Raw genomic sequence first — 12,131 nt, 5'->3', positions numbered from 1 at the left:
TCACCTCGAGACGGCTCAAAGCTCTTAGCATGATTTTACTGTAAGGCGTAGTGATTGTAGGCGAATGCAGCAGCCGAGTTGCGCACAGCGATGTTCCCACGAACAGCCATGAAGTGAAGGACCGATTTTATCCGGGGGATTGTTGACTGGGACACTTCTCTTTTTGAATAGTGCCGTAGGGGATCTTTAATGTTTAAGCGAACAGGTCACGGCTCACGTGAAAGGCGGCAGCTCCAAGACTGGAGCATCAGCCGTAGACTGTGAGTTCAAAGTCCTGACGTGGGTTCTAAAAAAAAAGTTACTCCATGGTTGTTTGTGGGATGTTGCCGTGCGAACTGGTTGCCGCGTTTCACCCACAAATTACCTGTGTGAGCAGGGTTAAGAGGCAACGGTTTAAATCTATTGACTGATGGATCAGTACTACAGATGTGAAGAATGTTTCTCCGCACATAGCTGATGTGCGGAACAGACTCCCAAAGTAAGCAATTGATGCAGTAATGATTAAGTACCTCAAACACACACTCACACACAAAAAAAGAATCAATGAGCGCTTAAAAATAGTATTGGCAAATATATTGATGGTAACAGACCAAAATCAACAAAAACTACATGGGAGGTAATGATTTTGGACCTCTGGGGGAATGGGGGAAGGTGGTGGGGGGTGTTGATTGTTGTCTATCAAGAGAAAGAGGCCAGGGTTCACTAATGGAAACGTGCGGTTGGATTAACATCCTGGAGATTTTCTGATTGTCTTGAGTGCTCAGGGAGCAACGATACTAAATACTTTCCTCCAGAGGCCCTAGAATGAGTGGGGCCAAGTCCATGAGAAGGCTACTCTTTACATGGTTGTGTGCAGACCTTATTGAATGGGCTTTTCTCAAGTCTATAATCCTTTACATCTTAATGTCCTTACCTGAGATTTGTAGTTACATCGATGTTTTACCCGAGGTGTCAACCTGGCTCAGTCGGTAGCATTCTTTCAGAGGATTCTGAACCAAAAGCCCCCACCCTGCCCATGCCTGCACCCACCCCCCCACCACCCCCTTACTTGTATCTCTGGAACAGCTGGTCCTCTCTGAGGGCAAGATCCTGCGAAGGTGGTCAACGGTGAGGGAAGGACAACTGGGTTGATAGTGGCAAAGCTGCTGACGTCGCAGTAAGGAGGGTTCGACTCCACTCTCGTCAGCACCACTTTGTCCACCACCACAAAACGGTTCCACGGCAGCCAAAGGGTGCGCTGCTCAGTGATGAAGGGAGCCCGCTCGAACACCAGGGTGACGGAGATTCCTCCGATGGCGACAAGGTCGAAACTGGCATTAAAACAAGCGCAAGAGAGGGAGGGGTCCAAGTGAGTTAACGTCAGGAAGCAATATTATATCTCTGGAGCTCCCTGACTCAATCCTCCCTCCTGCATGTCCCTCGTTCCATCAGTTCCACCATCGGCTGTCGTGCTGTCAGCCACTACGCCCCGAATCTCTGCCCACAATCTCGATCCCACTGCCTTGCCCGTCTTCGGGTCACACCTCTTCGACCGGGCTGATGGTCAGCTCCCCCCCCCTCTCCCAGGCTCAGCATCAGGCTCCGTCACTATTAAGCGCTCAGAGACACCACCCCAGGTTGAAGGGCGCGCTATATAAATGCAAGTTGTTGTTGTTGGAAGTGCTTATGACTAAGTGGATTGAACGAGATTAATGCATCAACAAGGCAGGCAAAATCCATAAGTTATCCTGTCATGTTTATGCCATTATGATGCTTTTTTTTTTAGCAGCGATCATCTATAGAACATGACACCTAAACGCTAATTCTTTATTATAAAACCCCAAGGGCGGAATATTAGTAGAGGCTCCTCGGAACAGGGTTTGTCTCTGGTGGTATTTTTAGACACGTTAATTTTAGCGTATCACTTATGAACCCATTCCTCTTGCCCGCCTTGTACCTCATTTGCTAAACAATACTTTCATTGAGAAGATTACGTGGGCTGATGCAGCTGAAATTCATTTCTTGAAGGGGAACAAGAGGCGCAGATTATAGAGTGATAAAATTAACTCGGATTTTATTAACAATTTCCATCTCTCCATTTTTTTTTGCCTATTGAGCACCTTTCCTGCAGACACCAATCATCGCAGTGTGCGAAAGTCAACAGGAATCAATATTTTTTTTTAACTTCCTACAGAACTGGTGATTGCATTATCTATAATTGCCACTTGCCACTTTCGCTGCTAAGAAAAAAAAATTTCCAGGCAGGTTTACCATGAATAAACATGACTCCTATCTCAGCCTTATTTCTGTGTCTCGGGAATTGGACATCCTTCATTTCATATTTACTCGATTTACTGAACAAGCTTGGTTCTGAAAGTGTAGCGTTTGCTGGCACTGTGGGTCTTAGAGAGATTAGGTAGGAGAGGGAGGGAGGGAGGGAGGATGATGGAAGAGGAATAAACTGCGGTCCTGTCGCTCTCACCTGCCATCCTGTCGGCTGATGGTGTATCCGTAATCCGGGTGGTTCAGGAAGCTGATGTTGACGCCCACCAGCGGTGACCCCTCCACCGCCACCGCCTGGCCTCGAACCACACAAGCGCGGCTGAAACGAGACGGCGTTTGTCAAAGCCGCGACACAGCCCCTCCCCGTCCGCCCACAAAATACGCAGTCAGTTCACGTTGCAGTACGTACAGCTGTGAAGCGCTTTGGGGCGTCTTTTAAAATACGTGATGAGGCGCTGTATCAAATGCAAGGATTTATTATGATTATTAGTCAGCTCGACCGGTCTGTGTCGATGTTTCCACTCCACACTCACCTTATCCCCTTGCTTTGGCTAATCAATTTGCGTCAACAATACTCTGCCCAGATCCCGATAAATAGCAAGTAATATGACCGTGGAATTGCATTTTCTAGTGGATGAAGGACTTATGATGGAAGTGCTTGTGAATAGCGATTTAAGAGTTCTATATTCTGAACAGAATAATGGTTGCATCAAACATGCATTCATCTCAAACAGACCCGAAGAGATTGTGCTTGGCTGTATTTAACTCTGTTGAGTGTTTCTTTTTATAGGCTCTAATCTCGTCGGGAGCGAATGTCTTTGCCAGGGGCATAAAACTCCCATTTGTAAACAATCCGGCCCCAGCTCGGAGCGCGTGAAGGTTTCGATGGAATAGGAACACGAGACCATCGCAGGAGTTCCACAGCAATGTTTTTTAATATCGAAAGTTTTTTTTTAATCTTCCTATCAATGAGATTAAACGGCAATCGCGCATTAAAAATTTACAGCCCTGCAGGCTCCTAACTGCTGTTACCCACCTACAATTGTTAAAAAAAAACCACCCTTTAGCTACCGGCTCTGGAGGCTCTTGTTATATTTTGATTGATTTTCGCACTTGCTCTTCGGGTCTCTCCGTTCGTTCTGTTCCGTTCCTCGACTGAGAGTGTGGACAGGTGATACGTTCTGGAGGTTTGGCACAAGTTTAAGCCCCACAATGTTAGGGGAGACGCAAAGGAGACGGGGGAGGGGAGAATGGAGTCCACTCTACCTCATCTTAGGATACAATATGTCTGGAATCAGCTGTGATTGCTGTCTCCAGCTCCCTCTTATATATCCAACTAGACGGACATCACTTCCAGCCCCTCGAAAGAGCCACTCTGCAGCCCGAAGTGCTTTCATTAGGCGTCCGCACCACGGCAGAGTGATTAGGGGAAGCCCTGTCCTCGCAATTGCGGAGGGGATGACTCCACTCGTTCAGTGAAGACATCGAAGCATTGAGATCATAACCTGGGAGAGCGAAGCTCGAAGGCTCTCAAATTGTCTGGACCCTGAGGTGAACTGACGTTACAGCCGTGAAATTGTTCCCACCTGTCTTGAAATATGAGCTGTCACATTTTTTCTGTAGGAAAAATATAATGGAAGGTAATTACCTGCTGTCAAAGAGACCGTCACTCGGAACCACATGAGTGTTGTCTTTTCCGACCAGGAACTTGATTCTATCGTAGAAGAGCCTTGGCGGGTGGAGAGTGAAGGGCACTTGGCTTTGCTGGATCAGGTCGAGAGGGTCAGGGGAGCCTTGGCAGAGCTGACCCGTGTAACAAATGGTTTGCCTGCAGCAGTCTGGGTCCATGCAATCCGTTAGACCATCTGAAGGGGAAAGAAGAGTCGTAAGAACGTCTAAAGATGATTAACTGTACGGCTCAGAGATAGTGATCGTTCAATGTCTGACGAAGGCATATCTCGCTGAGGATCCAGTCCCATTTCAGCCATTGCGTGCCCGAGTTTCATCTTCAGAAACATCTGATAAACAAATGCATTCAAGTACTGCACTGAACCAAACCTTTGATTTCGGGTCCAGGCTCACCAGAACAGAACCGGTCTTTGAGCTGATACTCTCGGCTGACACTCCAGTACAATGCTGAGAGGTGTTAAAGGGTGAGCTGTTAAACCAAGGTCCTGTCTGCCTGTTCAGTTGGACGTTAAATATCCCTTGGCACCAATTCGAGAAGAAAGCAATATTCCTCCAGGTCTGGAGGCCAACATTCCCTCCAGATAGAACTGGTCACTAACTTCATAGTTAAAGGTAAAAGATAACTGAAAGCGAGGTCGAAAAGGTAGATCTTGCCTTTAGGTTCTAAAGTCATTCTTCACAAGATAACATAGAAAATTATAGGCTGACATTCCTCAGCCAGGAAGGGATATTCAGACTATATTTCCTCTGAAGCCATTACTTTCATGAAGAAAGCAGAGAACAAAACAAACCCAAGAAAGAATGTTGGAAGCAGATTCGATAATAACTTTCAAAAGGGAATTGGATATAATAATAATAATAATAATAATCCTTGCATTTGATATAGCGCTTTTCACGTCGGGAGGACGTCCCAAAGCGCTTCACAGAACATACTGTAAAGTGAATTGACTGTATATTTGTGGGCGAACGCGGCAGCCAATTGCGCACAGCAATGTCCCACAAACAGTCGTAGATTGAAAATGACCAATTTATTATTGTTTTTGGTTTTGGAGGATTATTATTAGGCTCTGTGTGGAGTAAGGAAACTTGCCCAAGGTTTCGCCCTCTGCCTGGAATTGAACTCAGGTCTCTCACTTGCAAAGCGAATGCTCTAACCACTGAGCTACAGGACTCCACGAACTTGAAAAAGAAAAAGAAAAAAGTTGCAAGTTTGTGGGGAAAGAATGGGGGAGTGGGACGCATTGGATATCTCTTGGTAAGAGGCTCAGTGGGTCAAATGGTTTCCTTCTGTGCTGTAAGATTCTATAATTTCATATATAAAAAAAACACCTCTATTGACTTGAGAGAAATTTCTGAGTAACTTGACTGCATTATTAATAAACACACCAGAAATAACTCTCTGTGTGTTTTTTTAAAGTATAAATCACTGGAGCATTGTGTGAGAGGATAGTAGGTAGACAGAGTCTCGGAGCGAATAAACAAAGCTGTACTGATGATTTATTAAAGTTAAAACCATTCAATCATATAAAAAAATGTTCATTTCATTCACTAATTCACAATTTCTTGATATAATAAGAACCCTGCAGCCCACAAAGATAAACACTACTTTGAATAAAATCATTCGACTCTCTTAACTCCTGCGATATTTCAGTGTCAAATATCAAGATGTGACACCGGTGGACTTGCTATTTCAGTAAATGGTGAAGGTTACGCAGTTATACGTTGCTCAGACAAGGTAACTGAACTACACTGCAGCAGGGGGTTGAGTCATTTGGGCTCTTATGAGCCTTTTTTCCGTGCTACAAATCATGCTTAGACATTGCCACTGTAGATTCATGGTTCCTGCATCAACCCACTTGTCCTTTGACACTGGTTTCCTTACCTGACGCTGTGCGAGGCTTTCTACAGGACCTCCCAATAATTCTCCCTTCCCCCAATTCTCAGCTGATGAAAAAAAATCTTTGGATGAGGAAGCCCGACAATTCCCTGGACCTTCCGGGAAACTGAAGGATGGTCCCTTCTCTGCTGGTTCCCAACCTCCCGCCACCCCTTCCCCACCACCACCATAAAGGTTTCCTTGAAGGCCAGCGGAAATTGACTTCCATCTCCCTCCCTTCACACCCGTCAAAGCAACAGCAAGTTAAAGTCACGGATCCCAGAGTATTATTCAGAAAGTCCAGGGCAACAATTCTCCACCCCGCACCACGCCCTCACAGCCCCAAATAAAACTGATCATTCGCTTCATAGCTATTTGTGGGATGTTGCTGTGTGCAAACCAACTGCTGGGGTCGCTTACAAAATGCACAGCCACTACGTTTCACAGCAAAAGAAAATCCTGCGAAACCCTTTGAGACGTCTCAATGACGTGATAAGGCGCTACACGAAAGGCAAGGATGGTTCGAATGTTACCTTTAAGGCCAGAGCATTGATTTCCCTCTGCCTTTCAGTTTAAGTCCTGTAGCTCAGTGGTTAGAGCACTCGCTTTGCAAGCGAGAGACCTGAGTTCAATTCCAGGCAGAGGGCGAAACCTTGGGCAAGTTTCCTTACTCCATACGCCTAATAATAATCCTTCCAAAACCAAAAACAATAATAAATTGGTCATTTCATCTATGACTGTTTGTGGGACATTGCTGTGCGCAATTGGCTGCCGCGTTCGCCCACAAATATACAGTCAATTCACTTTACAGTATGTTCTGTGAAACGCTTTGGGACGTCCTCCCGACGTGAAAAGCGCTATATCAAATGCAAGGATTATTATTATTATTATTATTATTATTAATGTGAGAGAAGCAGCAAATTTAAGGAACATCAAGCGCGATTTCACAGAAAGCCCAACTCAATACATCACAAAGAGATTTTCAATAAAAACACAACAGTTTGGCGACACAAGCTAGCCTAGCCTTTACACCCAGTTACACATCTCCTTTCAGAGATTATGTGTGCGTAGGTCTCTCTCTCTCACAAAACCACAAGATTGGTTTGGATGAAGAAGGCCCCTTGACCGCATCTGATCTCATCCCTTCAGAACATCCACTCTACCGTTCTCCCATCACAGCATCAAGCTGTTTCTTGATATAAGTCTCAGTGTCCTGGCCTCAACGATTCTTCCTGGCAACCTGTTGCAAGTTGTTAATCACCCTCCGGGTAAAGAAAACCATCCTGGCGCCTGAGATTGCATCTCTTTGTATCTCTAAACCTGTCCTCCTGACTTGGTGCATCCTCAAGTATTGTTCTGGGTTTACTTTTTCAATCCCGTTAAAACATTTATACTCAATTTCAGGTTGATCCATGAAAGAACACAACACTGAACAGAAGCCGATAGGGACTGGGGTTTTGTTCGGAGACCGCTACACCCACCCTATTAACGTCAGCCGGTTTGTGACATCCACCACACCAAGCACAAAAGACACTTGATCTGCACCTGTCAGGAGATGAAATTGAATAGCGTACGCACCAGATACATTTTTGGTATTAAATATGAATGGGATATCAGAGCCAAAAGGCAACAAACACTCGCCTGTCAGTTTGTTTCATGACAGCTATTACATGGCAGTCCTGATAGTGATTTTATTTCACTTCGAGAAACGAATCTCTTTTAAATTTTTCATGGGTGTTTGTTCAGGTTTAGCATCGCTAGGAAAGGGCTGTGAATCAGACCCACACATACGTCCCCAGTTCAGACTTTACCGAGCAAAACGCTTTTTTTTAAAAAAAAAAATTGTGTTTCATACTTGAAATGCATTCTGTTACAGAGACTTGATCTCTACCCACCCCCACCACCCCCGTCCTGACCAACAATCCTCCAGATAACACCAGTCATTCACTTCGCGGCTATTTTGGGGACATTATTGTTCGCATATTAATGTTCGTCTACAAATACACAGTCACTACACTTTACAGTAAAATCCTGTGAAGCGCTTTGAGGTGGTTTGAAGGCGTGACAAGGCACTATATCAAATGCAAGGATTATCATTTTAGTATAAAACACCCATGAGTGATTTTAATATGGAGGCGAATTCCAACTGAAAAAAAAAGTTACAATAAAAAGTTAACTTCAATCACCTTAGCAGCTGTTTGCTCAAGCTATTCAATTAGCTTTTCGCCACATCTCAGATGTGGCATGAGTAATTTAATGATAATTGGGATGTCCTTTTGAAGTCTTTACTTCACTGTTTATAGCCTCAAGTACAGATTAATCTACTTGCTACGAAACTATCTCCTGTAACCCTGGGGTCAGCAGTGATGGAGATTGGGCCACTTTTTCTCCATTTGCATCTGACGATAGCGCTATAAACGTAACAAATCAGCTACAGCATAGATCAATAACAATGATGTGAGCCCCGAGCAAAAAAAGTTTGGCTTACAAGTCCAAACTCAGCAGAGCGCACACTTTAATAAATTACATTTCTTTCTCCAAAGTGCAAGCTCCAGTGCGGAGCCAGGATGACCGCGATCATTTGACTTGTAGTCATGTACAGGTTCGCTGAGAGGAGACCTGTTTGGCTTAACTTTACTGAACCAAATCGAACCGTAGTGAACATCATTCTCGTGTAAAGAAACTTCTTCTTTCCTTCCCTTCTCCCGCCCCACCCCCACGGTTTTCTTGTTACGTTTCGCCCACAAAATATGCAGTCAATTCACTGCAGTATATTCTGTGAAGGGATTTGAGACATCCTTGCGATAAAGTGCTCTGTCAAATGCAAGGATTATTATTATTATTATAACTATTATCAGCACTCAGCCCCAAAACGCCTAGTGTCAGCGACTTCGAAATCAGCATCGCAGACACAGCTTTCTAGAAAGTATTCAAAAAAAAAGACCTCTCCCCCATCCACATTAAGGCACTTAAAAATAGAGCCTGAAAAAAAAATAGCTCGGAATGATCTGGAGCAATTATTTCTTCAGCCTGTCATTTATTTCTAAGCCTGCAATGTGACAGCCTGTTTGAAGAAATGAAACGTTACCCTGTGAAGTGACCATGTCGGGAAGGCATGAATTGAATGGAATTCTCAATCGGCACCCATCTTAGATTATGACGACAAAACCTTTTTCCAGAGGAACGTTGTCAAAAGTTATTGAGAAACACTCGTGCTCACGTTCCTTAGGAACGAAAGGTACTTCCATTGGATGTGTCTGTGGCACACAGATAGAGTTTTGTGATTTGAAACCTGCGCTCAGCATTTTACGCTCACGTGTCTCAGTGATGGATTCCATTCCTGAATATCAATTAAACCCGATCAATACTGGAATAAATTCATCCTAGCCAGGTTGGAAAACTTGATTTATAATATTTATCACCAATTTGTGTGTGCGTGTGGTGTGTGTGTGTGTGGTGGGAAAACGGAAAGGATGCATTGTGAATCATATTTCAATCCGAGGGGAATTGTAAGTTTTACGGGGAGCAATTTGCTATTCACTGGGAAAAGACGATCTGCATTCTTTTGCCCTCTCTCCCCATCCCATCCCATCTATTATACAATTCGAGCTGCATATCACAGGGATTCGGGCAATCTCATGGGTAAATGTCCTCTGTGAAATATGTTTTTGCAATGAGGTATCAATATCTAGGAGAACACTGGTGTTATTGAGACTGGGCAGTAATTTATGGTGCTGTAACCTACATCACTGCTGATGAAAAGGGAGCTATCTCAACCAGAAAATCTGTTGAACTCATTAGTCTGCTCTGCCAGAGACTGTAGTTCATTTCATAAGTGATCAAAAGGCAGAAGCTAAGGTCTGGGGGATCCCAGATCAGAATCTCCACCAGGAAAGACGCCAAAAAAAGGAAAAAAAAAACACTCCATTAAAATTGACTTTCCGATCCTCCGTTAAGACTGACTTTGCAAAGCTAACCTTTCTCCCTAACCTCCCCGTCGGGTTATGCTGTCAGACCTCTCAACTCCAGCCACAACCAGTCCACCTTTCTCACACAGAGAAATTGAATTACATTTGCTCGGATGAAGCCCTCGCTCACCCCCAATTTTTTTCTATTTTCTTTCATATTTGTACGAGGCACGGAACCCAATAATCGGTTGAGTTCTATCTTATTTTCTGCGGCATTATCAAGAGGAATTAAGCTCCGCGGGCAAAACCCTTAGCGCCGCTCTTATCACGTGTCCTCATTAGCAAATTCCCACTGACCCTATTTGCATTTTGCCTCAGTTTTCGCCTTGGGAGACTGTGACTGAGTGGCTATTTTTTGGCAGCAAAATAACAGGGGCTGTTTGTACTCTCGCTAATATATTCGCAATTGATTTGTGACAGAGCAGCGTGAAAGTGTGCGGAGGTTGAAGTATTCCCAAAGTGGCAACTTGAAAATGCACTTTTAGTTTTATTTAAATCTGTGAGAGATTAGACTGCAACCTGCAAAGGGATTTTCTGATTTTATTTCTCTCCCCCCCACACCCCACTCCTCTCATAGAGGCCATTTCTCAGTGGTTAGAGCACTCGGTGTGGCTCAGTGGTTAGAGCACTTGCCTTGCAGGCGAGAGACCGGGGTTCAATTCCAGTCAGGGCGAAACCTTGGGCAAGTTTCCTTACTCCACGTGTCTATTAATAATCCCTCCAAAACAAAGCAATAATAAATTGGTCATTTTCAATCCACGACTGTTTGTGGGACGCTGCTGTGACCAATTGGCTGCCGCGTTTCGCCCACAACTATACAGTGAATTCACTTTACAGCATATTCTGTGAAGAACTTTGAGACGTTGAGAAGACGTGAAAAGCGCTATATCAAATGCAAGGATTATTATGTTATCTCTGCACCAGCCCGGATTCCTCATTTCCCGTCTGCTCCCTCCGCTCAGCCTGCTCCACGTTCCCCTCGCCCCACCATCGGCGGTCAGGCCTTCAGCCTCTCTGCCCCCACCCTTTGGAACTCCATCCCACAGTCCCCCCCCCCACCGCCTTGTTCCCTCCCTTGCCTCCTTCGAGACCCGTCTCAAGACCCTCCTCTTCATCCGCGCCTTCGGTCACCCTTCCTACCCCAACCCTCACTGCCCTCCATCCCTACTGATCGCAAGCCCCTGCCTCGGGTCCAAATCCTTGACTGTCCAACGCCTTGGGAGGACGTCCTCCTGACATGAAAGGCGCTGTAATTTGTTGTTGCTATTGATTCGAAATACAAAATGGAGAGTCCGTCGCCATTACCTCCGTCATTGTCTCTGTTATCGTCACACACCATTTCCATGATGACATTACATCCCGTGCCACTCCAGCCCACTTGACAAACGCAGTGCCAGCCATTCTGGTCCAAAGTACATCTTCCGTTCCCGTTGCACAAGCCTGGGCATCCCTCTGTCAGAGAGAGACGGAGAGAGAGAGTCACACACACACACACACACACACAAAGAAAAAAACACAACAGCTTCTTTGCCTTGAATCAATATAAAGGTTGCGGGTTCAAACCCCACGAAGGGACTTTGTGAACTCACAGCTTCGGCTGATAATCCACCGCAGTGCTGGGGGGAGGGGGTGGGGGGGGGGGGTGGGCTGGGAGTGCTGTAATGTTGGACGTGCCTTCCTTTGGTGTGAAACCTTAAACTGAGGGCCCTCGTCTGCGCCTGTTCAGGTGGACGTTAAAGAGAGGGGAGTTTCTAACCATCAATTCTCCAGATAAAATCAGCCACTGACTTCATTCGTGGCTGTCTGTGGGACATTGCCATGCTCAAATTATTTCCAGTGGATTGTCTCAAATCTACATTGAATCCTGCAAAGAACTGGGAGATGTCATCAAATGTCAAATGCAAGGAACATAAAACGATCTATTTAATCTACACATCAACATTATCATCATCTTGGCACTCTTTGGTGTTAAACAACCATATTTCAAGCGCAGGTTAAAGGAAAAACACATGTTTTTGGCACATTGAAATGGTGATAAATAAGTTACTATGACATGCAGAGCTTCTTCGGATGGTGTGGAATCCAAGAGCATTAACTGAGCAAAGCCCCTGCCATATTTTACGCTGCGTTTACACCAGTGGATGAGTGAATCTGCTTCGCTTTCAGTGTTGGCGGAACGTGGAGTGGGAAACATGATTTATTTATGCTGATGCTCATCACTTGGGTAATGATGATGATAATAAATAATCCTTGCAGTTGATATAGCACCTTATCACATCGCCGAAACGTCTCAAAGCGCTTCACAGGATGTCTGCTGTGTGTTTACAGGTGGGCCC

At 45.0% G+C, this 12,131-nt stretch overlaps 1 protein-coding gene across 1 annotated transcript in view; it reads right to left on the bottom strand.

Moving 5' to 3' along the window:
* Positions 1 to 12,131, bottom strand: part of tenm1 (teneurin transmembrane protein 1) — a 224,442-nt gene that overhangs the window by 35,654 nt on the left and 176,657 nt on the right. Inside the window, exons 14-17 of the mRNA XM_042340827.1 lie at positions 11,101 to 11,247; positions 3,911 to 4,127; positions 2,462 to 2,581; positions 1,049 to 1,310 (exon numbers count right to left, since the gene is read on the bottom strand). Of these exons, the coding sequence (XP_042196761.1) occupies positions 1,049 to 1,310; positions 2,462 to 2,581; positions 3,911 to 4,127; positions 11,101 to 11,247 (746 nt within the window). The remainder of the gene's footprint in view (positions 1 to 1,048; positions 1,311 to 2,461; positions 2,582 to 3,910; positions 4,128 to 11,100; positions 11,248 to 12,131) is intronic.

The sequence above is a fragment of the Callorhinchus milii genome, unplaced genomic scaffold (genome assembly GCF_018977255.1).
Source record: "Callorhinchus milii isolate IMCB2004 unplaced genomic scaffold, IMCB_Cmil_1.0 Scaffold15, whole genome shotgun sequence".
Taxonomy (NCBI): domain Eukaryota; kingdom Metazoa; phylum Chordata; class Chondrichthyes; order Chimaeriformes; family Callorhinchidae; genus Callorhinchus; species Callorhinchus milii.
The sequence above is the reverse complement of the archived record's forward strand: the minus strand, read 5'-3'. Positions and strand labels throughout refer to the sequence as shown.